Below are 26,752 nucleotides of genomic sequence, written 5' to 3'. Positions count from 1 at the left end.
AAGATTAGACACCTCCCCTTTATGTTTTCTTCCTATTTTGTCTAATAAGACATTATTTTATATTTGGATTTCAACACTGAAATTCAAACAAACCTAACAGGAAACATTAATGAAAAAGTTATACTAGCAAGTAAGAGAAAGAACCTATTATACAGGACTGAATTCTACCCTCTCCTCACTTCTGTAGCCTCATGTTATAGATTTTCCTACTATTTAACCATCAAGGGTTCCTCCTTCTCCTACCCTCGCAATCTCAGTCACCAAGGGTTTTGTCCTTAAAGCCCTCCTCTTTTCCCTTTAATTTTAGCCTCGTGTGTCCTCATCCCTTTACACAGCTTCAATGACTTAAATATACTTCTCTTCCCTGATTTCTCTCTTGATATCAAACTCTCTCATTTGGATCTCCCACTATTAGTTCAACCTCAACATGACAAAAACTGAACTATCCACCTTTCCTTCCCATTCTCCCCTTCTCCCTTGCTGTCAACATTAATGACACCACCAAAAATTCTATGCTAAAGGAATGTCATACTTGCAAAGCCAAGGGCTGAAAAGTTAAGAAATGCCAGAAAACAAGGTTGCAAATGTAACCATAACAAACACTCAGAAGATACTATGGACTATTTTTTATATGGGAAGCTTCTTGATTTATGTTTTCAGTTTTCCACTGTTCAGTTTTCTCACCATAGGCCCTGTATTTTGATGACCCTTTGGGCTCTCAGTGCCTATAGGTCATTGCTCCAGTGCAACAGGGAATGGGACTAGTCTGCAAGAGTAAATACACTACAACAACAAAAGGACCTGAGTCACAATTCCTCCTTCTGATGAAGTGGGTCTTTGCCCACGAAAGCTTATGCTCCAATACATCTGTTAGTTTATAAGGTGCCACAGGACTCCTTGTTGCTTTTGCAGATCCAGACTAACATGGCTACCCTTCTGATACTCAATTCTTCCTTGTGCAGCAATGGGCCTTCTGAGCACAGAATGATGACTGCAGTACCAATGAAAAATTTATATTAGATTGATATTGATAGAAGTCTTCAATTTATCCACAGCACGGGTGGCAGCAGCAGACTTCTCAACAATACCTCCTCAATATCTATTACCCTGTTACTCAAGTCTTACTCAAGATCTTAAATATGATTCAAGAGTAACAGGTGACTATCATCTTTCTCTCCTCACAGTTTATTGAGAAAGAAGGGACTGAAACCCAGATGAACTAGCTAAGAAAGCTGGTGGAGAGCTTCTGCCCCAATTCAGCAGGGACTCATCCAACTAGCTATGGAGCATAGGATCCTCCACCTGATGCAATGGGTAAGACTTCTCTGTAATCTCACCCTGAATGTATAGCTCTGTACAGGTACATATCATGCTGGCAAAGAGGATTAAGTGTGGGATGTATGCAGTGTGTTTGGTTATTAAAGGCATATTCAACTTGGATTTTCTTTGGCAAATTTTTGAAAACATGCATTTTTTTTTTTACTATTGCATTCACTAGAGAATTGAGAAAGAAGGGCAATCTACTCTATGTCCCCTGCAACCTTGTGATGGCGTCTGCCCTTTGGTCCACTCAGCCCATGATTAGGCTTGAGAAGGGAGAGAGAAGAAAGCCTCCACCCTGGCAGTGTCTCCCTTGAAGCCTTTAAAGGATACATAAGAATAGAATATTTGCTTAAAATTCAAATTGGGCCATGCCCAGCAATTTTTAAACTGGGGTGTTCAAATTACACTCATCACTACAGGGAGGAGGTATTAAGTATTGCCTCCCAATGTGTCACCTACATCCCAAGGAGGAACTGTGATGTGAGGCCTGGAGTTCTTTTAGCCGCTGCTGTCCCTTCCCTCCTATAACTGTTGAGCAATTCAGCTGCTCTGTTGACTACTTCTCTGCAGGGCTATTGATCCTGAAGAAGAGCAGGATAGAAGTTTGACTCTACCTGAGCCTAGAAGAACATCTAAGCAAGGATGGCTCCACTCTCCTTTACCACACAGCCACTGAGAGCAGCTCAGGAGAGGGGGGGGAAAAGAAACCAAGAATCAACTACTCCTTATAGATTCCTTATTTTCTGCCTCAAACCCCACACAGGCTAATGCAGCCTAGGGAATCCCCCACAAACAGAGAATCCCTAACACCAGCCTCAGCAGTATACGGCCTCTGCTAGTCATGTGACTTACAAGAACCTATATAAAAGCTTCAGGGGTTGCTGAGAGTTAGTCTGTAAGAGAAAAACCTTAAACAAGGAATACTCTCACAGCACCTTAAAGACTAATAAAACATGTGAATGATATCATGAACTTCCATGAGCACAACCCACTTCTTTAGGCAGTTAGGGACAGGAGCAGGCAGAAGAGATTAAGGATGTTAAAATGCGATTATTTGGTTAATTGTATAGTTGATACAATTCGTATGAACTATATGATTAATTGATACATGCCTCTCCAGAGTCACAGTGGGGGTAACTCTAGAGGAGCTAGTCGAGCTGGGACTGAGCGGTCCTGGCTCATGATGGCTCCAGAGCTACCCGCGCTTCAGCTCTGTATTTTAAATGTGGTACGAGCCAAGAGCCACTGGGCTCTTACCACATTTAAAATGCAGAGGTGCAGCGATCAGCGCAAGCCAGGACTGCTCAGTCCTGGCTTGCACTGAGTCCAGCAGCCACAGTTCATGGCAGACAGCTGTGTCTACTGCAAACAAGGGTTGCTTGGTGTCAACAGCCCCTGCAGACAGGGGCTGTTCGCAGCATCCTGTATCAGAGGCAGCAGAGTGGGGACAGAGGCATCCAGGGACGAGGGGAGGTCAGGTGGCACCCTGGAGACGGTGCTGGGGGGAACAGCAGCCCCTGTCCCCCTCTTGATGCTTTTCAGAGGCAGAAAGGGGGGCCAGGGTGCCACAGAGAGCATGGGGCGAGTGGGGACTGCTCACTCTATGCTCCCTGTGGCACTTCTGCTTTTGAAATGTACAAGAGCCCTACAGGGCTCTTGTTCATTTTAAAAGCAAAAGTGCCTGCAGTGGGAACCAGCACATGCAGGGGACTCAAGTAGTCCCCACTCACGCTGATTCCCACTGTGCCTCTGCCTCCCCTGCCAAGATGGTGCTAGGGGGAACCAGGGGCTCCTTCTTTCCTCCCCCCTTGCTGCCTCTCTCTGATAGAGGCGGGGTGTGTATGTGGGCAGAAGTGACTATGGAGTCAACTATCCGATAAGCATTTGCTTAACAGATAGTCGACGAGTCATTTATATCCCTAGAAGAGTCCCTGGATCATGGAAGAGCATACACGCAGAGAGCCCTTTACTATCAGGTAGATAGCTTAAGAGGTAGACATTTTAAAGGAGCAAGAGTTGAGTGGGAAGGGAGTGGAGAAGGCTCACCTGATAAGTGATAATGGAGACAAGGGCTAAGACAAGGCCCTGCAGAGCAGTCACACTGTTTTGAATTAATGTGTCTTGAATCTTCATTTCTAAGCTAAAGAAAAACTGAGCAAAGGGACTATGTGCAGATCTTTTGGAGCATGATTCTTTATCCTCCTACTTATGCTTTATTTTAAAATTTAAGGTGTGACAGTCAGACAAATCTGCAGTGTCCCTTTAAATTGGGGTGTTAGATGGTGTCTAATTAAATAATCATTTAACCACATCAAATTTTTGCCATTACACAACTATTCAATAGACCCCTGGGGCAGGGTTGGCAGTCAGTATTCTCCTGACCCCTCTCGAAGCCCCCTGCCACACACGCTGCCTCCTGTGTATCCATAGGTACAGGTGGGGGAAGGGAAAGGAGGGTCCCTGGAGGCAGCAGCACAGCAGGGAGGGAACAGGCGGATCTGGTGCTTGTTGGTATCCGGTTTAAAAGCTGACTCTCCAGGAGCACGGGCTCCTGCCCCACCCCTTGCTGCCTCTGATACAGAGACAGCAGGGAAATAGGGGGGAGAAAGGAGGAGGAATGTGTGTAGTCGACAAAATTAACCGATATGCCCGGGCTTACCAGTTAATCATGTAGTTGTCTACACACTGACATCCCTACTTTAAACATCATGTCAATCACTCTGAATCTTATGCAGTATAGTACCCCAAGTGTCTTACTAGAAGCACCTTATGAATTTAAGCCTACTGAATTCATTACTGAAGATTTTAAAACTACATACATTCATACTGAGATTGTAAAAAGTCTAAGATATCCAACAACATGCCCCAAGAGTTATATCCCAAATTCAGAAATGTCTCAAAAAGACAATAAATAGTTATGAATATTGGAATTGTACTGATTCCTACAACATATTTCTATATATTATTCCAAGGCACTCTTAAGTTTTAACTAGTTGTTGCTAGCCGTTCCATCTAAATTCACCAAAAAACCCAAAGATATTTTTAGAGAGAGTTATTCCAACTTACCTTAGATGAAGACAAAACATTTTCTACCCTTAAAACTTCTCCCTACATTTAATGCAAACTTAGCAGTAACCAGTCATTTTATATAGAATGCTGTCATACAAGCTACAGTAAACTTCTGATAATCCGGCACCTTTAGGACCCAGGGGGTGCCGGATTATCAGATATGCCGGACTATCGGAAGAGGGGGCTATGAGGGGTCTGGGGTGGGGTGGAGGGGATGCCACCCCAGACCCCTCATAGCCCCCCCTTCCAATAGTCCGGCTCTGCCCCAGGCATCCGCGATTCAGCCGCTGCTGGTCAGTTTCAGCAGTGGCTGACTCAGGGATGCCTGCGGCAGAGCAGCTGGAGTACTGCCGGCTTGGTCCAGTAGCACCACCCTTCGGTGCTGTGAGATCAACCCGGCAGCACCCCAGCTGCTCTTGGGGATGCCTGGGACAGAGCAGCTGGGGTGCTGCTGGGTTGGTCCCGTAGCACCGCCCCTTGGCAGCACTCCAGCTGCTCTGCCCCAGGTGTCCCCAAGAGCAGCTGGGGTGCTGCCAGGTTAGTCCCGCAGCCCCGAGGGGCTGCGCTACGGGACCAACCCAGCGGCACCCCAGCTGCTCTGCCCCCGGCTTCCCTGATTCAGCTGCTGGTCAGTTTCAGCAGTGGCTGAATCGGAGAAGCTGGGCGCAGAGCAGCTCCAATTGTCCAGCTGCCCGGAGCACTTCCGGGTTCCCGATGGTGCTGGACTATCAGGAATTCCGGAGCATTGGATGCCGGAACAATGGAGTTTTACTGTATTTCTATTTTATTTTATATTGAAGACTATCTTCAGATCAGATTATCTATTACAGCTGTATGGCTTTGCATGTTTTGATTAATGTATTTTGTAGCAATTTTACTGTGCTATCATCACTACTCTCCCATAGAATGCTCATGTTACCAGATGTCAATTAGTTGAACTTGTGGTGTAATAGCTGAGTTACTACTCAATATATTTGGTTTAAAAGAGATTAAACTTCAGTTTTTTCCTTTATATGCACTTGATCTCGCCTGTCATATTGAACTGTACCTAATCTATGATTTTAATAGAATCCACCAAGACAAATAATTTTAAAATTGAAAATTAGTGTTTTATTAGTTCACACAGTTTAATTTTTTTTTTTTGGCAGTTAACCAAGCTTGTTCACCTTCAAAAGATGACTAAGCTTTAGGACTGGCTACTATTAAGACAGAGTATTTATATTACTGCAGCTAACTGTTCAAAGCTCAGCCAATTCATCACTATCAATGTACTTTCTGATGTATGAAGAGGAGGCATAAGCTTTCATTTTCAAAAGTGACTAGTGATTTTGGCTTCTGATTTTAAAGACCTTAAAAAGGGCTTGATTTTCAGACAGTGGAGCTGAGCATTTTCTGAAAATCATGCCCCTTTTAAAAAATGCCATGTTGGGCATCAATAATCCCTTATTATGAAAATGTAGACCATTGTTTGTACCCTAAAGATCTTATATTCTAAGAACACAATCCTGCATGGTGCTGATGACAGAAACAGAGCACTCACCACTACCCACCTTAACACCCTTAAAGATCAAGTTAAACAACTAATGCAGTTCAGAACCAATGCACTGAATCAGAAGATAAAGCATAGCTATTTTAAAACTTATTTGGTAAATTATCAACTGGGATCTTCAGAGTGTGTATTTTAAGAAGAATGCTTAAGGGTGTTACAAATGTAGCCATGTTAGTCTGGTGTAGCTAAAACAAAATACAGGACTATGTAGCACTTTAAAGACTAACAAGATGGTTTATTAGATGATGAGCTTTCATGGGCCAGACCCACTTCCTCAGATCAAATAGTGGAAGAAAATAGTCACAGCCATATATATGGTATATATGGTTGTGACAATTTTCTTTCATTATTTGATCTGAGGAAGTGGGTCTGGCCCACGAAAGCTCATCATCTAATAAACCATCTTGTTAGTCTTTAAAGTGCTACATAGTCCTGTATTTTGTTAAGGGTGTTACAGCTGTGTTGATTCCAGGATATGGGAGACACAATGTGGGTGAGGTAATATCTTTATTCACTTAAAAGTTTGTCTCTCTCTCCAACAGACGTTCATCCAATAAAAGTTATTACTTCACCAGACCCACCTTGTCTCTGTAATAGAGAGGGGGGTTTGTTTGGCCCACATACTACAATGGAGGAACAGACAGTTTCAAAAGCATAAGGCACATCATCGCAGAAAGCTGAAGACAACGATTCCTTCTGAAAGCCTGCTGGGGAAGGAAAGGGATAGTAGCAGGAAGATGGGTCGGGCCAATGTGTTTGAAGGGGAGCTGTTCTAAGTTTGTGCGGAAGGGAAGAGGAAGGCAGCGGCGAGATGCAGCGACAGGCGCACCAGAGACAAAAGAGGTTGTTTTTTTTTAGTAGCAGCAGCTAACACGGGCTGGAGCAGGGGGGAGATGTGAGGCGCCCGCAGGCGGCTGTAACCGCAGCAACAACTATCACAGCGGTGGGCTTGCAGTAAGCACAGGGAGGCAGGGACACAGAGGAGCCCACAGCGGCTGGGATGCGAGGGTCTGCGATGGGGCGGAGGGGTGTACACGGGCGGGGGGGGGGGGGGAGTCCCTTCGTCCCCTTGGCCCGCTGCCCCCGCCTGTGGCGCCGTCACCCCGCCCCGTCCCGTCCCGGCTCACCCTTCGCTCGACGCCTCCAGGTGCCCGTCCTCGGCCATGGCGGCGGCGCGGCGGCCGAGAGCTGGTGCCGGGGAGGCGGCCGCGAGTGAGAGCGCGAGCGCAGCAGGGCCAGCCATCACGGGACCGGGACCCGCCCACCGCGTCATCCCCGCCGCGTCGACCCGTCCCGCCCCGCCCCAACGCGCGAGGCTAGAGCGTCCCAGGGACCCGCCCCCTGGGCTGGCGGGGTGACGGGCAGCTCGCGGTGGAGCGTGGAGGTCGCGCGCCGGGTGCGGAGGCCTTTGGGAGCGCTCTCTCCTAGCGCAGCTCTCCGGGCTGGGCGCATTCAGGCGGGGGTGAGAGGAGGAGAGAAGAAAGGCGCCTTTTGCGTGTGGCCTATTCACAGACGTAATTAATGCTGTGCCAGAGGTCGAGGCCTCAAATGGCCTGGGTGCTAGTGATGTGGAGAGTACACTTAAATGCACCCCAGACCTGCCATGGGCAGTCTGCGCTACTGTGTGGGCTGCATGTGAGTGACCCTCCTTCATCTCAGTGGGGCGCAAGATAGTCGCCCAGGAAAGCTCACTGCACTTGTGTACCTGGAATTTGTGGGGTGTCATGATTGAACCATAGCAGTGCTTTGATTTGATGCAGAGGGAGCACACAACTGTCACAGTCAATGTGTGCAATCGGCACACACCTCACTTTACGTGCCCTTGCTTCACGTGTGTGTCACTTTAGTAATACCAGTAGGGAAAAAATGATGCAAACAGAAACCGGCAGAATCTGGCAACTCTGCGCGTTGGCAACTGGTAAACAAAATGTCTTGCAGGCCACCCATAGAACCCCAACAGCCCACATTCAGCCCTGAGGTTGCCTACTTTGTTTTCCCTTTAGGACAGTGAACAGCCAACGCTGGGTCATACCAATAGTTGGTGTAATCCAGTATGCTGTTTTTCCACAGTGGCCAGCAACAGTGCTTCAGGGAAAGAACACAAGTGAATTTCAGTGAATCCTGGTTTCTGACCGGCATAGTGGCTCTCAAAATTACTTAACTACAGTAAACTTCCGATAATCCGGCACCTTTAGGACCCAGGGGGTGCCGGATTATCAGATATGCCGGACTATCGTAAGGGGGGGCTATGAGGGGTCTGGAGTGGGGTGGGAGAGGATGCCACCCCAGACCCGTCATAGCCCCCCCCCTTACAATAGTCAGGCTCTGCCCCAGAAGTCCCTGATTCAGCCACTGCTGGTCAGTTTCAGCAGCAGCTGAATCGGGGATACCTGCAATAGAGCAGCTGGGGTGCTGCCGGGTTGGTCCCGCAGCACCGAGGGGCGGCGCTACAAGACCAACCCGGCAGCACCCCAGCTGCTCTGCCCCAGGCATCAGGATTCAGCCTGCTAGTGAAACTGACGCTGCTGGTCAGTTTCAGCAGTGGCTGAATCCTGATGCCTGGGGCAAAGCAGCTGGGGTGCTGCTGGGTTGGTCTTGTAGCGCTGCCCCTCGGCACTGCGGGACCAACCCGGCAGGACCTCAGCTGCACTGCCCCAGGGGTCCCTGATTCAGCCGCTGCTGAAACAGATCAGCGGCTGATTCCAGGAAGCCCGTGGCAGTGCAGCTGGGGTCCTGCCGGGTTGGTCCCGCATTGCCGTCCTTTGGCACTGCGGGACCAACCCGGCAGCACTCCAGCTGCTCTGCCCCCAGGCATCCCCAAGAGCAGCTGGGGTGCTGCCGGGTTGGTCCCGCAGCCCCGAGGGGCAGTGCTACCAGACCAACCCGGTAGCACCCCAGCTGCTCTGCTCCCGGCTTCCCCGATTCAGCTGATGGTCAGTTTCAGCAGCAGCTGAATGGGGGAAGCCTGTCCGGCTGCCCCAGCACTTCCGGGTTCCTGATGGTGCCGGACCATCAGGAGTCCCGGAGCATTGGATGCTGGACTAATAGAGTTTTCCTGTACTATACCCCTTTCAGGACCCTGATTTGTCTTAACTCCAAGTTCCACTTCACTTAAAAACTATATGCTTACAAATCAGACATTAAAATACAGAACTTTCAAACAGTACACTGCTACTGAAAAAATTCTCATTTTTACCATATCATAAAATAAATCATTTGAAACAAATATTATACTTTTACATTTTAGTGTATGGTATATGAAGCAGAATAAACAAATCATTGTATGAAATGTCATTTGTATAGACTTTACTGCAGGTTGAACCTCCCTGATCTGGCACCCTCGGGACCTGACCAGTCCCAAAGGAAGGATTTTGTTGAACCGAGGATGGCCTCTCTGCTGGCAAACTCTGGACTCTCTGGTATCTATCAGCAGATTGCCATGCTTACCTGCCTGGGCTCCCAGCTTTGCGACCAGTCTGGGGCTGCTGGGGCTCAGCTGCTCAAGGGTCATTGGGGCTCTGCAGCCCTGGTGGTCAAAGCTGCTGGACTTCACAGCCTTGGGGCCAGAGCTGCCAGGATTCCACAGCTGAGGCTCTCTGGTCCAGCAACATCCAGAGAGTCCAGTACCAGAGAGGTTCAACCCATAGTGCGTTTTTTGTAACCTGTTGTAAAACTAAGCAAATAAGTAGATGAGTTGATGTACTCTCTGGAAGACCTCTGCATATCCGTAAAGGTATGTGTACCCCTGATTGAGAACTCCTGTGTTTGCAAAAACTAGTTCCACACAAGTAGACTATTTTTTGATACACTAACAGTCTTTAATACACCAACAGCTAAAGGAGAGCTCATTGAGGAGTACTCAAATAGTACTAATGAATCTTCTTGAACCTTTTACCAACCCTGTGGCTGATATAGCAACTTCTGGTTTAGGTTTGTTAAGAACCACCATCCATCCCTATACAGCTTCCATTTGGGATCATTAGAAGAAGACCGATGAGGCTTAGTGCCTCATTAAATCAGGAAAAATGTCAAAGATTTTCAGGCAAAACTATTTAAAAGGATTGGTTGCACAAAATGCTGTGGCCATAGTTATGCATTAATGTGTGTGTGTGTGTGTGTGTAAATATGACACACACATCCACCACAGATGTGCAAGACTGAGGGAATCTCTCAGGAGAGTGGGTCACAAACCATTTAGGGGTTTATAAGTCAAAATACACACCCTTAAGTGCTTATCCAGATGCCCAGCTCAGTAAGGGCATACCTTCACTACCCCTAAGATCGTTGGGCAGTGGTAGAACCCGTGGGGGTCGATTTATCACGTCTAGCTTTCTGAGCACTCTCCTCCAGTCCTCCATCAAAATAAGAAGAGTAAGTGGAGTCGATGAGAGAGTGTCAGCTGTAAATTTACCACAGTGAGAACATCGCTGTAACTTCCACTATGTTCATGAAGATGATGTTGTGTAACGACCCATAGTAGCATAGAGTAAGCCTAAAAGAATTAGTGCTTTCTGCACCAGCTTCTGTTTCCAAATGGTTTTAAATGTAGCAATATATAGGGCATGTTGCAGCACTAGCAGCAGTCTAATTTTAAGACAGCAAAGGCCTGGATAACAGTGACAATGTCTGTGTCTAAAAAGAAGGATTAAGCATTTCTATTTAGACACAGATGGTAAAATCTCAAGTGGGTTACTGTTCAAATATGATCAGCCAGCACTAAAAAGGGGATCTAGAATTATCATTAAGTTGTGAACCCTAGAAACTAATGGTGTAAATACCCCATCAATATGCATACATATGTGTATAATATGTTCACTTGGCTATTATTTATGTTAATTAAATAACAAAGAAGGAAAAGTTTACAGAACAGGAAATATCAGTGAAAAGCTATTAGATCTCTGGATCCCTTGCTCCATTCATCTGAATATGTGGCTAGTGCCCATGAAATATCATGATACTATCTACATCTTTTGTTAGTCTCTAAGGTGCTGCAGGACCATTTGTTTTTTATTTTTTTTTCAGTTAGGGTATATCTACATTGCATGCTTATTTCAAAATAACTTATGTTATTTCAAAATTACAGAGTGCGAGTCTACACATCAAGTCCATTATTTCATTTCAAAATAATGAGCTTCTTACTCCAACTTCTGTAACCCTCATTTCATGAAGAGTAAGGGAAGTCTAAGGAAGAGTGTTCTTCCTTCAATTTCCTGCTGTATAGACAGTGCCTAAAGAAGAGTTAAGCTACTTTGACTTCAGCTACACAACTTCAGCTACATTAAGGCTACGTCTAGACTGGCATGATTTTCCGGAAATGCTTTTAACTGAAAAGTTTTCCATTAAAAGCATTTTCAGAAAAGAGCGTCTAGATTGGCACGGACGTTTTTCTGCAAAAGCATTTTTTGCAGAAAAGTGTCCATGGCCAATCTAGACGTGCTTTTCCGCAAAAAAGCCCCGATCGTCATTTTCGTGATTGGGGCTTTTTTTGCGGAAAACAAATCTCAGCTGGCTACACTGGCCCTTTTGCGCAAAACTTTTGCGCAAAAGGGACTTTTGCCCGAACAGGAGCAGCATAGTATTTCCGCAAAAAGCACTGATTTCTTACAGTAGGAAGTCAGTGCTTTTGCGGAAATTCAGGCGGCCAGTGTAGACAGCTGGCAAGTTTTTCCGGAAAAGTGGCTGATTTTCCGGAAAAACTGGCCAGTCTAGACACAGCCTAATTGTGTATCTTGACTCGACTTTGTCCTGCAGTGTAGACGTACCCTTTAAAGACTAACAAGGCTAGCCCTTTGAGACTTATATCCGGAAAAATATTTTCAGGGGAGGCAATAGCACCAGACCGAGGTAGTAATTCCTTCACAAGAAAAAGCATTCTCCAGCATGTTTACTAGAGGCAAGGAGAGGCAACAGCACCTACCTAGCAGCCTAGCATTAAATTTTTGGGCTGTTTTTGTTTTTTTAAAGTAAACCTTGAGAATTATTACATGTGAATTAGAACAGTTTTGAACTTTGACCTTAATAATGATTAACTAGCATTTATATTGTCTTTGCATTTTCAAAGTGCTGCACAAGCATTAATTTAATCCAATTAAAGGGAGAGGATTATAATAGGCATTACAAATCCATGAAAGCAGAACAATAGTCTTTAATATTAAACCTAATTATTAAAGTATAAATGTTGGAATCAAAGTCAGGCAGCATGATTCAGTGAGTGGGAAGCAATGTTCAGAAGTCTTAGCTTCCATTTTCAGCTATTAGATATGGGGCAAGTGTTTGGGTAAGTCTACGCAGCACCCTAAACTCGAAATAAGATACGCACTTTGTGCTATGCAAATTGTGTATCTTATTTTGAATCTATTTCAAAATAGCTTATTTTGAAATTTGGTTCATCAACACAGTGCCAGATTTCAAAATAACATGCTATTTCAAGACATTCCTTAACCCTTGTGGAACGAGGCTTACCGGGATACTGAAATAGCATGCCAGTTATTTCAAAAAATATTTCGAAATAATGGGTGACTTATGTAGACATGAGATAGCTATTTTGGAATACCTCTGGTATTCCGAAATAGCCATGCAGTGTAGATATACCTTTTGTGTTGGAGGAGAACAGGTTATATAAGTTGATATGGTTGTCATTTTAAATTGGAATCACCTTCTTGGAATGGCAAAAGGACTCCCTTTCCTCCATCTTGGTGTTGCTTTTCTTTCAGGTTTTTGATGCCCTTTTCCAGTTTGGCATCAAAATGAAGAGAAAGGTGGAAATGAGACTGTTATGTGGCAGTAAATCTGTCTAGCAATTGGAACGTATATGGGGTTGGAATGTAATAGGATAACTATTTCATGGTTACTGATAAGCCTGGTGGAATCTGGGAACTGGTACATGCTGGGAGCTGGCCTAAAAGCAAGCAGGTCATCCCAGTGAAGGCTAGAGACCTTCCCACAGAGTACCAGACTTGTTTATAAATAGAGCCTGGGGAGATAACATACAGTAAGGCCCCTTTTAGCTTATCTGCACCCACAACATTAGTTAGGTAGCGTCCACATTCCACATGCAGGATGGTGAGTCAAAAATAGACTGAAGACATCAGACCAAGGGAAATCTCCTTACCTGTCTGGAGATTTCTGGAATCCAGCTCCTAGTGCTTCTGTGTTATCACCTGTTTCATCTGAGTGTCTGCAGGACATGGCATAGCCCTTCTCTGTTATTCTGATATCCCATCAATAAGGATTTGGGATCTGAAGTTCATCCCCATTGATTCCTCTGTGATAATATCTGAGCCATTATTGTTATGTTGTAGGGGGTCCCTGTATGTTGTTTTCCATCTAACTTACCTGTGTGTTAACTACACTACAAACCAATGATAGCTGGGGAGGGAGTAGGATACTGCAGATAGCCCATCTTCTGACACATAAATCAAGATCAAACTGTTTCAGGCTAATATTTGTACTTGGTAACAATAGGTAATATATATCTGATCAGGTTATAATAATAACTAATGTTTGCCTAGCACTGTGAAATCCTTGGATGAAAGCAGCTATACAGTGTTATGCTTATAAGAAAGACACCGGATCTTTCTCAGAGGAAAAGGCAATAAGCCACATTTATTGAAAATATAACATGAAAAGCAGCATATGCATTCATTCACACACAGACCACAGGTCCTGAAGATGCTCTTATAGTTACCAGTCTGTTTTAGCTCAAGTCAACCTAAAATGGTCAGTTAAATTGAACGAGTGAGGAGCTGGGCTCTGTTGGTCATGACCCGATACTTTGAGGCTCATCAGGACTGACCCCGGGGAACCATGACAAAACACCCTATCTTTATTTTTGTAAGTTGCCATTGGAGTCTAGGGATTTGGCAATGTCATGTTGCCAATGTTAATCCATAAATGGTATTTAATCTTGGAATTTTTCATATTATCTTTTGATTGTTGTCAGGCTTCCCATCATCTCATTTGTCATCTCACCTTTGGGGATGCCTGCCTTTCTCCAAGATTTGTTAATTCTGCTAATTTGTTTAGCAGTGGGCACAATGGGTTTTCTGATTTTTTCCTCAAAGTTTCTCACTTCCTTTTGACCATCTGGACATTCATGATGGATTTCACACTTATCCTTAAGTATGCATGCATTCTCCACTCACACCAAACAATTTTACAGAGAAATTTTCAGACAGGATTACATTTGAGAAAGGATATAGTTACTAAGAAATAACAAAAGAGCCTTATACAACTTAGCTTGCAATGCAGATAAGTAGCAAGACTTAATTTGTAATGTTAACAAGAAACAAGAACTTATACCAAATACGGTACCTATTAGCATCGTTATACCCACACAAAAGTAGTACAGTAAAACTTGTGTTATCCGGCATGCTCGGGGACTAGGGTGTTCTGGTTATTTAAAAATTCTGGTTATCTGAGGATCCCATCAACCTAGGAAAAACCAATGGACAATAATAGTAAAACTCATGTTTTTAATATTGGTAGTAGTGTGAGGCAGTTGGTCTCACAATGCTATTTTGAGTTAAAGATGATTAATACTTCTTAAATAAAAAATTAAGCCAATCATGGTAAACCAAGTCAGGCCTGTGTGCCCGAAGATGTGACAGTATCATGGCTGGGGGCAGTGCCGGCTAATGAAGTTTTCTAGTTAGAGTGCTGGATAACAAAGGTGTTACTGTACATTTTGGCTACAACAGCACAAGTGTATAATATACATTTGTTAGCAAATGTAATAGTTAAGGTCATAAAATAGTTTCAGTCAAGGCTTTAATTGGGGTGCCTTACAATGGCTTGGCAAACTAGTACTTTTCTTTGGACAATACCTGCTTGTGCTGTAGAAACTTCTTTTTAAAGAAACCCCTCCCCAATATCTAACCTTTACAATTATGAAGATATGTGAACAGAGTATAAATTGATACAATGATGTCTGCTTACATCTGCAGACAACCTGAAGTGATAACTTCCCATTGAAATGACAAGGAATAACTCATAGAATGCAAACCTAAGTCTAAAGCAGGGTCAGGAAAAATATGGCCAACGGGCCACCAAGCCACAGGATCCACCCTGGGGGCACAGCAGGAGCCTCTGACAGGCTCTCTGCCTACCCAGCCCCTGCATGCTACTCAAAAAAGCCAGCTGCAGGGCCCTTTTTGTCTGTGTATAGGTGTGAGCCCAGGGGAAGAAGAGGCAGAGGCTTTACAGACTGCCCCTAGCACAGTCTTGCAGCACTCATTCACTTATTTGAAAAACAGGCAGTGCACAAAATACACCTCAACCTACTCTTGGGCTCGCAACTGTTCACAGAAGCACATGGCCTTGCAGTTGGCTGCTTTGAGCAGCCTGCTGGGTAATGGAAGGCAAGGAACCTGCGAGACTGCTGGCTGGGAGTCAACCAGGTAACTATTTCCTAGCCTAGTGGAATGACTCATGCTTCAAGTCAAGCATACATGTAAGTGTTTGCAGTTTGGAGCCTTAATTGTCAACATTAACTAGAGAGCACCCCTTGCGATATTGTCTGAGCATCTTCCATGTGTTAGTCTCTCCTAAGCTCTGGGGAAAATAGCTTGATTAATTTATAGTTAAGCTTGGCAGAATTCAGTTTTTATTTTTTATAATTTTGACTGATGTTTGTTTATTTTGGGGACATTTTTATGTTAATATATATTTCCGTAATTGCATGAAATTAGGTGGAGTTCAGACAATGGGGCAGGATCAGGATATAATTATTTGAAGACAATAGATGTAGAGATGCTAAATGTTAAAGGTTGGTAACCATGAAAACACAAATTTTCAACATCAGATGTCAAAATGCACAAAGTAAATATTCTTAATGAAGTTCTGTTTTCAGAAAACATTTATTACTTTGCCTATCTCTAAATGTTGATTGTCAATGGAAGTATATGTCAGTTTGCATATGTACAGTGAAATCCAAGTTTATTGACTTTTTCTGATACAAATCTAATCCTTACTTATAATTTTGGTTGTTTATGAGCTTCTTTGTATTTCTATGGATTGGTGAGTGGGTGTGACCTTAACAGTATCCAAATGCAAGAGGGCAAGGGTTTCACTGGTATCTGATAGTGACTTCCAGCTGGTCTGACCAGTTCAGCATATCCAGTCCATTGATGTCACAAATTGTATCTGATATGTGTCATGAATGGTATAACTAATGGAAAACTAATAACACACTGAACATTAATATTGTTGCATTGTATAGGTAAAGTAAATGCCCAGGGGAATATACAGATATGAAAGAAATGTGGAACTAAAACGTGCTTACCAGACAAGTCTGGGGAGCAAGTAAACAGGTTTCTTTCAGATTAAGGACAAGCTACTGCCTCCAGCAAGGTGTGTCATCAGAATTGATTAGCAATCACATGTCACGTGACTATACATTTGCATTGGAGGGGCAGGTACAGACCAATTTGTATTTTAGCAATCCACCAGCGGGGAAAGAAACCAGCATGGAACTTCTTTCACCATTATATTACATAACAAGCAGTCATGTAACACTTTAAAGACTAACAAGGTGGTTTATTAGGTGATGAGCTTTCCTGGGGCAGACCCACTTCTTCAGATCATACTCTGAAAGTGAATTGGCATGACCATTATATAACAAAAGGGATACAATGAAAGAGTAAATAAATTATACAGTAACAAATCAGCTACAGAAGGTGAAGGAAGGAAGGAAGAAGAGACAAGGAAGGAGGAAATTGCTTATTGTCAGAGTCAATTAAGTGGCTAATCTGGAGTTACTACGAATATCAAGAGGTGGAGAGGCTGTCTTTTGTAATGTGTAAGGTAATTATCATCTAAATTAAGGCCTATTCCCAGTGTGTCAAATTTTAGTATAAATAAAAGTTCTGAAGTCTTTCTTTGTAATCTGGTGTTAAAGTCTCTTTGAAATAAGAGGCATGTTTTCAGGTTTTTAAGGGAATGGCCAGCTTGATTAAAATGTTGGCTAATAGGTTTTTCTGTATGGAGATGTCTGATGTCTGATTTGTGAGAATTGATTCTCTGGAGAATGCTCTTGTTAGTCTTTAAAGTGCTACACGACTACTTTTTTTTGTTTTACCACAATCAGTCTAACACAGATACCTCTCTGTTACTTTTCATTATACTACATGTCTCCTTCCTCACAACTTAAATGATCTTTATTTATTGGGGTTTAAGGCAAGTTAACCTTCAGAAGAACTAGAACTCCTAGAAAGACAAGAAGAGTCAGCATTCTGTGCTTCTGAACACAGAAGAGAGGTCCTGGTTGAGAGGCAGTCAGCCACACTGGACAAAGAGTGACTCATAAAAGAAACCATTGTAAACAAAGATTTGCACCTTTATTTTTTTCATCTATCACTTAAAAGGGGGGGATTTAATTGCTGCTTCAGTGAACCTGAATAGAAGATGCTATTATGTCCACCAGTTTCACTGAGTTCTATGATGACCCATAGATTAAATACATACCCATCCCAAGTAGGTTGGGCGGTGTTCTTTTCCTCTCGTGTTCTTAAGTTCAGCTATTTAAATGTTCCTTTCATGTGGCCGAACTTTCTCTGCATCCTATGCACAGTTGATGCTCTTGGTCAATACAAACCCAGAATTAGGAGGAGCAGTTGCAGAGTTCATCTTCCATTCTAGGTGATGGGAAAGTAAAAAGGCATCTTATTCACTCACTCTGCTGGTCACTTGTTCACTGCTCTCTGCTGCTGCCCTGCTGGCTGCTCATAACACCTCTCTGCCACCGCCACCCAATTAGTTACATTTGTCTCCTGCCACCACTTTGCTGGCTGTCAGTCACCATCCGCTGCCAGCCACTTCTTGGCTGTGATTTCTGCCCACCAGTCTCAAGTGATTCCAGTGCCAAGGTATTTAAACTCTTAGCAAGCAGGGTAGAAGAAACACAGCTCCAACAAAATTAATATATGAAGGAGGCTCCTAATGATGCCTATTTAGCTCTGTTCTTTGAACAGTGTGGGAAACAGGAGGAGGGGAGAACAAGTCAAACCAGGCAGTGGAGGGCATATTTCCAAAACCAAATAATTTTCTCACATCCCTCTTCTCTCATAAGACTGTGAAAGTTGAGCCCCTGCTTAGCAAGGTTCTTTCTGCTATGTACCCTTTCCTTTGAAACAATTTAGCACAGTCTATATTCCCACCAAGTTACAAACATTGGTAAGCATATTTCAGCTATTCCTACATTTAATACAAACGTAGCTGGTGCTGGGTCACAAATTAAGTTGATTACAGTGAGCAAAATACCACTCCATCTGCTGAATATCTTATACATCTAAGCAAAACAGGAACAAACTGTGTTTACATAGATACACCTAAGGCCCTTCCCCACTTCCAGCTAACTGTAAGGGAAGCATTCCTTCAGACCTTGCTTACAATTATCACGGAAAACACAACAGTTAGCATGTGAAAATTGAATCATATATCACTGGAATAGTAATTTCCTCTTGAGTTGTAGTAAGATTCAGATTTGACCTAGCATAATCTCCATGCCATGATAATGAATTTAGATTATATCCTGCTTTGTTACTGGCTTGCTATGTGACTTTGGGCAAATCACTTCAATTATTTGTGCATCGATTTTCTCATCAGTAGAATGTATCATATAGAGTTCTCTTCACATGTCTGTATGAAATGCCAGAAATGTGCTCTCTAGGTTGCAGGAAATTATACAAGAGGTAAATAAAATGGATGCAGCATTTATTACTGTGAATAATCTCACTGACGTCAATGGGTTTTAAATTCTACACTCTTACAGGTTTGCAAGGGTAATCCGTAAATTAAGACCAGAACATACAGGAGACAACAAAACAAGGAGAGGTAGGATGGAGGGGAGAGAGGGGGAGATTTTGTGGACAGTGTCTCATATATACATTAGAAAGTACAGGTTGAACCTCTGTGGTCTGGGACTCTCTGGTCCAGCAAGATCTGTGGTCCAGAAGGACCACAGATCTTGCTGGACCAGAGAGTCCCAGCCACACAGATTGCCAGCTGAACCTGCAGGGCCAGTGCGCTGGGGGCAGGGAATACAGCCAGCAGTTGGAGCAGGGCCAGGAGGGGAGCCCCACCAGCTGAGAGTGGAGCCCCTGCTGGCTGGAGGCACGGAGCTGCTGTTGGTGCTGCTGGCCAGGGACATAGAAGCCCCTGCGGCCAGAGATATAGAGACACTGCCAGCCGGGGGAAGTGAGCCCCACCGGCCAAAGAGGGGTGGCAGCTGGGAGTGGAGCCCCACCAGCAGCCAGTGGTAGCACACTGGCCAGACTGGTGTTCAGGAAGAAAGCCCTGGGTAAGCCTGAGATTCCCTGGTCCAGTAAACTCCCTCCTTTGGGACCACTCAGGTCCTGAGGATGCCAGACTAAGGAGGTCCAACCTGTAGCTTGTTTTCTTTAACTTATTATTGCACAAGGGATAATGCTGACAGTACAGGAGGCCACCATAGCTACTGCTGCTGGAAGCCGTGAGATCTGAGGAGTGACAGGGTGCAAAGCGGGATACAGTGACAGGCAGAGAGGCATGACAGAAAAGGGTGCATGTGAGCATAGGAAATGGGCACAAAGGGCCATGTAGGTCCCTAATACCCCGGTGGGGAGCAGGCACATAGGAACAATTTGTACAGTGGGGGTACTGATGCCACTGAACCCTGCATATGAAAAAAACACTCCAGGCTAAGGGGCACTGCCACACTCGCACCTGGGGGGAAGTGTGGGGGGGGGGAGGCTCCTACCTTCCCTTCCCCACACTCACAGGCTGAAGAGTAGCATGGGGCAGCTGGCGGCTGCACACCCCTCCCCCCGCACAGGTACAACTAGCCGCGTGGGCAGCGAGGTAGCCCAGGGGTATGTTGCCTGCCATGAGGGGCTCTCAGAGCCTTCCCCGCTGCACTGCCAGGTTAGGCCAAGCCGGGGTGTGACGGGAGGGGAGAGGTGCTTGAGGCCGAGGAAGCTCGAGCCCCGCCAGAGAGGCCCAACCGCCGCCCAACCGGCTACCGTTCGTGAGACGGGGAGGGGGGAACAACGTTATAGCCCCGCCTCTCGGCTCGCGCAGCCAGCTCGTCTCCTCCGGGCGCGCGCATGCGCTCTCCCTTCCCTTCGTAGCCCAACCCCCTGGCGCGCGTCGCCTCGCGTCCCTTTCCAAGGGCCCGCCCCTTTGGCGCGAGTGGCCGCACCCCCTCCCCGGCGCACGCGCCCTGTTGTTACGACAGGTCTAACGTTCCCCCAGCTCCCTCCATCCCTCCCTGCCGACGTGGTGGAGTAAAGAGGCAGCGGGTGAGTGCGAGCCCCCTCCTCTCCGTTAGCCCCCCCGCCGCGTCTGCGCCGCCTGGAGAGGAGGAGCCTCCCTTGCCCTTCCCTGAGGCCGCTCACTGCTGAGGCCCCAGAAAACTGGGCAGTGGAGGGGGGAGCTCGGGGGGGTGGAGGTGTTAGGGGTGCAGGAGCACTGGGGCAGGAGACCCCTAGTGTGCGGGTTTCTCTTCCCGTCTAGGACTCTGCAACTCTTCCTACTGCTGATTGCTTAGTCATGACTTACCCCAACTTTGCTTTCTCCTCTGCCTCTCTCAGCGCTGCGGGTGGGGTGGGGCTGGGCTGCCTGGATTGCGCTTTGCAGATTTGCATGGGACGTAGACTGAAGAGTTGCTGCCTGCAACATACATTCAATTACTGTCAAGTGCCTTCCCTTCGAAGCAGGCCCCCTGCTTTTTCACCACAAAGGCGGTTTTGCTAATTGGAATTTGAACGTGAACAAGTGAATTAGACTGATTCTAGGATTAGCTAGACTTCGGGATAACCAGAGCGGGGGCCGTAGTAACACTTGTTAATTCCCTGTTTGAATCACTCACAGGTGTGTTGAAGTGTAAAAGATCTACCTTGATGCCCTTCACAGTTGCCTTTTATCTGTCAAATGCCATCTTCTGAATTGCGATACCAAGTATTAATATTTAAATCATTATTTCTCCTTGGACCAAAGGTTATATCTCCTTGTTTGAAAAAACTAAGCATGCTGATAGCACTTTATGAATAAAAACATATACCGTATTTTCCGGCGTATAGGGCGACTGGGCGTATAAGACGACCCCCTATCTTTTTAATTAAAAGATAGGGTTTCATCTTATACCCCAGCGCCCTTCCGCCTCCTTTGCTCCCGGTGTCCCTGGTCTGCTGGAGATGGTCCCCAGCAGACCAGAGGCACCGGGAGCAAAGCCGCCAGGAGCGCCTGGGCTCCCCCCCGCCGGAGCCCCTCCGCGGCTTTGAAAGCCTCGGGGGAAGCCGGCGGGGGGCATCCCAGGCGCGCATGGGATGCCCCCCCGCCGGCTTCCCCCGAGGCTTTCAAAGCTGCGGAGGGGCTCCGGCGGGGGGGCAGCCCATGCGCGCCTGGGATGCCCCCCCGCCGGCTTCCCCCGAGGCTTTCAAAGCCGCGGAGGGGCTCCGGCGGGCGGGCAGCCCAGGCGCGCCTGGGATGCCCCCCCGCCGGCTTCCCCCGAGGCTTTCAAAGCCGCGGAGGGGCTCCGGCGGGCGGGCAGCCCATGCGCGCCTGGGATGCCCAGCCGCCGGCTTCCCCCGAGGCTTTCAAAGCCGCGGAGGGGCTCCAGCGGCGGGGCATCCGGTGTACAAGACGACCCCCGATTTTTGGGGGATGTTTTTTAACTTCAGAGGTCGTCTTGTACGCCGGAATATATGGTAGTGGGTAATGTGGATGTTGTCCTTTTCGAGATAAGTAGGTAGTACCTGAAGAAATAATCATTTTGTCTGAAAATTTTGGATTGCAACTTATTCAATAAAATGCATTACATTAACGAATAAACCAATGACATTAACTTTTTATATATTCCATTTCAAAGTGCCATGAAACATTTGATTTACAACAGGCTGTGTGCACTTTCTGTATACTGACAGCTAAACAGTACTGGCATTGCTACATCTGCTATCCTTGGATTGCTGCCATTTTGACATGTCTAAGTGTATGGGACATACCTTTCTGTGGTATGTCATCTGCATTCCATGCTACTTTCTAGATCCTTCCCTTAGACCAGGGGTGATGAACCCCAGGCCCAGGAGCCAGATGCAGCCCTCAGCTTGCCTGGTCCGGCCCCCAAGGCTCAGGGTCCTTCTGGGCTCTGATGTGCAAGAGGAAAGTGGGGAGTGTCTTTTTTTTTCTTAGTTGGGGGCCACGGTGTGGGGTTTTTCCCCTGCTTCTCACTTGTGTGCGACCTCCAACTTATTTTTCTGTGGGTCAGTGACCCCCAACCCAAAAAATGTTCCCCATCCCTGCCCTAGACTATCAAGGAGTTGATGTAGTAGAGATATTTATTATTTGTAAAATGTTAATTGCTGTACACACACCTAGGTAGACTGAGTGCATTTCTGCCTGGAAGGATAACTATAAAATGGCATAAGGGTATTTGTGTGTCCCTGGTTTCTTGATCAGATATGATGGGTTTCCTCCCCTATTTTGTAAAGGTTCTGCTGGTCATGTTATACTCCATTACATCTGTGTAACCCTATTGCCTTCAGATAACACCCTTGGAGACATTTGTACAACCTCAAACAGGAGCAATTGACTGAAATTTACTAAATTATTTTTTAAAAGTACAAGATGAAATAAAATCTTCACTTGCTTCGTTCTGTAGTCCTACTAGAATTAGGACTAATCATCAGTGTGGAGGGCTAATCATATTGAAAGCTTTTTTAAAAATATTGAGTTATTTTTCGCAACATCCCTTCGGGATAGACAAGTATTACCTCCATTTTAAGAGTAGGAAAACTGAGGCAGAGAGTTGCTGTGTAAAAAATACTGTTGGAGAACCAAGATTAAAATTCCTGGCTTCCTGTCCTATTCTTATTCTTTTAGATCATGGTATTTGTGCAGATTATATTTAAAATATAGATTTAAATTTTTGTGAACATAGCATAATTCATAATATAGTAACTTAAACTGTACACAATTTTATTTTACCAGCGTGAACACCAAATGCAACAGGACCCAGTTGTATATGAGAACTAGCAAGTGAAACTGATTGCAAACGCAACTGAAATTGACTAAGACAACATAGGTGATGAGTTATATGTGCCAGGGGCCTTCCTCCATCAAAGTTTGGAGCCGGGTCTCTTTCCCTGGTGCTGCCTGCTGGCCCAAGTGATTTAAAACACCTCAGGGGATCCTGCCACCACCACTGGCAACACAGAGGGGCTAGAGTGGCTTCCAGTCACTTACTTCACACTGCAGCTGGCACGTTCCTGTAACCCCACTGAGATTGTGTGCGTGTCTCCTCCTGTGCTGCTCCCAGGACTCAGGAGTAGCACATGGAGATACCCCTCGACTGCCCAGGGGCATAGTGTGAATGGCCAGTAGCCTGTGCTGCTGGTGGTAGCGGCATGTGGGGAGAGGGGGAAACGTGGGAGTGGCAGGTGAGGATGGAGGATGTGTGGGAGGGGGAGAGTGCACAGAGACCCCTGACTCCCCCAGAGTTGCTGCCAGAGCGGTTGCCCTAGGTAAGTGCAACATCCCCATCTCTTTGCACCTCTTTGCTCATGCCACTCCCTCCCAGAGCCTGCACCCTCTTCCTTGTGTACTTTCTGCCCCCAAATTCTTGCACCCCCTTCAGGCCCCATACTGCCTCCCAGAACTTGAACTCCTCACCCCCTCTTTCATCCCACAATCCCTGCCCCAGGCCAGAGCATGCATCCAGTAGGGATGTCAACGTGTAGTCGACTAGACACTTAACCAATAAGCCTATACTTACTAGTTAATCTTGTTGACTACATGCATTCGTCCCACCCCCTTGTGTATCAGAGGCAGTGGGGGTGGGAAGAGGCAGGCAGGAGCTGGTGCTGGCGGGAGCCAGCTTAAAACCTGTTCCCCACCAGCACCAGGTCTGTGGTGCTGTCTGCGTTCCCCCCTCGGCCCACGTTGTTGCCTTTATCGGTGGCTGCAGTGCGGAGGACAGGGCTGGGGAAGTTGCAGCAAAGCAGCCTTAGTCCGTGGTGGGCGTGAGCTCCCCATGACAGAGGCTGATCCAAGTTCCATGGAGCAGCCTCTGCAGTGAGCCTGGGCCTGCCATGGGCAGAGGCTGCTTTGTGGAAGCACCCCATCCATGGAGAGTCGAGATCCCCATGGACAGAGGCTGCTCCATATCCACAGAGCAGCCTCTGTCTATGGAGAGCACGGACCCTCCCACCCCCCTCACAGAGAGGGGCTGCTGCCACCCTGCGCTGCTGTCTCTGTTTCAGCATCTGGTCTGCAAGGGGAGCAGGTTTTTCAACTGGCTCCCCTTGCAGACCGGTGCCATCTGTGCTGCTGCCTCTGATACAGAAGAAGCAGTGTGGGGTGGCAGGGGGCTCCCTGGGAGTGGGGCTGGGAGCTCATTGGTTGCTAGCCCCACTCCCAGGGACTATCCAATAATTGTGTAACTGCTAAAATTGCATCCGGTAACATGACTGTTCATTTACCCAATAGCTAACATCCCTAGCACCCAAACCCCCTCTCAGAGCCCCACTCCTCACCCTGCTTGCAGCCCTTTCTACGCCCCAATCTCCTGCCCCAGTGAAGAACCTGTGCCCAGCACCTATACTCTATACCAGAGCCTGGACCCCAGACTCCCTCCGGCACCCAAACTCCTTTCCAGAGCTTGCACCTCCACCCCTGCCCCAGCCCTAGCCCAGAACCTGTACCTAACTCCCTCACAGGGTATATACCTTTCCCCACACAAATTCCTTCCCAAAGCTTTAGGCATGTGAAGGGGTAGGAGTTTGGAAGGGAGAGTGGTGTGGATTTTTTAGCATTCTGGCACCACCAAAATTTCTGCAAACCCACCACCCCTGCAAGCTGATAGATGATAAATTAAATTTTTGAATATGATTTCCATTTTAATAGTTTAAAAAGATAGTGAAGAAATTATTTAAATTGAGCTCTGTTAACTGTATCTCTATGGTTTGTAACCTTCCTTACTTCTGAAAATACTGAAAATAACCATTCCTGTACGCTTCATGGAAAAATCCAACAAAACTATTGTGCAAAATGTATCAATGCAATCTTGTTGACTTTGAATAACAGAGCAAAGCAGTATGTACTGTCAAAGAGAATGGATGAAATTCTGGTCCCATTAAAATCAATACCAAAACAAAATTTTGTCCAGTGTGGATTCAGTCTGTTGGTTTTTATCTACTGAGCAACCAGATAATCCATTTTTCTTTTGACAGTGACTCCTAAGTTGCTCTGTGAAGCATACAGAAAAATATATATTTATACTTGTAGTACAATTTATCTAAGAGTTTAAGGAATAATGACAACATAAGCCTTCAGTTCAAGTCAGTGAGACTATTATTTGAAGCTATGAACATGCTTAGTTCTTTGCAACCTAGCTTTAAGTTCTTTTCTGTGCCACTGACTTGTGTGACATTAAGCAAGTCTCTTGACCATTGTGCTTTATTTTATCCACCTGTAAAATGGGAATACTATTTACCTACTTACCTAAACAGAAATGCTGTGAAGTTTTAATATTTGTAAAGAAGTCTTACAATACAATGCTTTCATGAAAACTTATCATTGCAGGTCATGGTCTGTTTACTGACCCTTATAGAGAAAATTAAAAATCAAATGATTTTATTCATATGTATGTCAATTTCTCTCAATTGGATAAGGGCAAAATCGATTGTATTACAGAATAAATGCATTAGTATTCTTTTTATTAGCATTTTAATTCCAACATATCTAAAATTAACTTTTTTTGCTCTTATAATGACTCTACATTTAGTAACAATTGTCTCTGATTTTACTGTGCTGGGAAAAGGGAGATGGTCTCAGTGACTTCCCTTATTTTTCCTCTTCCATTTATGTATTTATTGTATTTTTTTTTGTTTTCTCACATCTCACTACTAATGTTCTATACAGGGTGGCATGTCATCTTAGATAAAAAGAATGGGATATAGCTTCCACCAAAGACAGGCAATGCTGCACTGAGTCACAATTGGAATTTATTCAAGTGCTACACAGCAGTCCCTCCAACAAGCATGGAACATGCTACCCACAGTATGCCTCTGTTCATATGTGAACTATAAAAATACTGTAACTTACTATAGCAAAGTTTCTTATTCTGCAGATTATATCCTGTAGTACTATTAACATTAGTGTGTTCGTTGTCTTTTGCATTTAGCAAATTGTCAAAGGATGAAAGAAAGCTGGTCTGCATTTGACACATTTGAGCCTCATTTCAGGCCTCTGGTAGTTATTGAGCTTGCAAAAGGCACCAAAGAGGAAACCAAAGAATGGCTCACTCAAAGAATTGTGGACAAGAAGAAAAATGGAGGTGAATACAATGATTCCTTTTCAGGGATTTTGAAATTATATTGGTAGATGTGGTCTGTTGTAAAAATGTGTTGATGCTATGGTAAAGTTAAATTCATAGTGACTTTTGAGAAACAAGTTTAGTAATATATTTGACACTAGAAGATTTACCCAGCGTTGTTCGGGTTCTTAATTCATTTTTGTTTTACGCTCTCAAATATATAGTACGTATGTTGCAAGCTTTTGCCAGCAGATGGCTCCCTACTTCTGAAATAAGATCCCCATTGCTCAGGGCCTTAACTCATTTAATTTTTGTTTTTCTTCATTTACATTAGTTCTCTGAGATGGGGATGGGGATTAGGGGTTTAGTATGCCAGCTGTCCCAGAGAGAGAGAACTTCTCAACCGTGTGTTGCAGGCCTTGCAGGTCTGGAGTAGCCCCCTGCCTGCAGCAGGTGGGATGCTGCTCCAGCCCCCAGCAGTTAACCATAACCAGTAAGCCTCACCCAATAAGGATGAGTCTTAC

At 45.4% G+C, this 26,752-nt stretch overlaps 2 protein-coding genes and 1 long non-coding RNA gene across 6 annotated transcripts in view; 1 reads left to right on the top strand and 2 right to left on the bottom strand.

Moving 5' to 3' along the window:
• Positions 1 to 7,224, bottom strand: part of ABHD5 (abhydrolase domain containing 5, lysophosphatidic acid acyltransferase) — a 35,013-nt gene extending 27,789 nt beyond the window's left edge. The window contains exon 1 of the mRNA XM_006125612.3: positions 7,069 to 7,224. Within this exon, the coding sequence (XP_006125674.2) occupies positions 7,069 to 7,214 (146 nt within the window). The 5' untranslated portion in view covers positions 7,215 to 7,224. The remainder of the gene's footprint in view (positions 1 to 7,068) is intronic.
• Positions 7,225 to 13,300: 6,076 nt separating this feature from the next.
• Positions 13,301 to 19,997, bottom strand: LOC112546214 (uncharacterized). The gene is made up of 3 exons (XR_003089854.2): positions 19,677 to 19,997; positions 17,405 to 17,574; positions 13,301 to 14,374 (listed from the first exon to the last, which is right to left on the bottom strand). It is a non-coding gene; the product is annotated as an uncharacterized LOC112546214 (long non-coding RNA).
• A 69-nt stretch (positions 19,998 to 20,066) lies between these two features.
• The window catches only part of ANO10 (anoctamin 10), a 199,433-nt gene continuing 192,747 nt past the window's right edge, over positions 20,067 to 26,752 (top strand). For 3 of the 4 annotated variants that reach the window (XM_075921961.1, XM_075921960.1, XM_075921962.1), the window contains exons 1-2: positions 20,067 to 20,217; positions 26,097 to 26,249. In XM_075921961.1, the coding sequence (XP_075778076.1) occupies positions 26,111 to 26,249 (139 nt within the window). In that variant the 5' untranslated portion in view covers positions 20,067 to 20,217; positions 26,097 to 26,110. The remainder of the gene's footprint in view (positions 20,218 to 26,096; positions 26,250 to 26,752) is intronic. The other variant, XM_006125564.4, reaches the window with a different exon arrangement.

The sequence above is a fragment of the Pelodiscus sinensis genome, chromosome 2 (assembly GCF_049634645.1).
Source record: "Pelodiscus sinensis isolate JC-2024 chromosome 2, ASM4963464v1, whole genome shotgun sequence".
In the NCBI taxonomy this organism is placed as follows: Eukaryota; Metazoa; Chordata; order Testudines; family Trionychidae; genus Pelodiscus; species Pelodiscus sinensis.
Note: the sequence above shows the minus strand (reverse complement) of the source record. Positions and strands in the feature narration are given on the sequence as shown.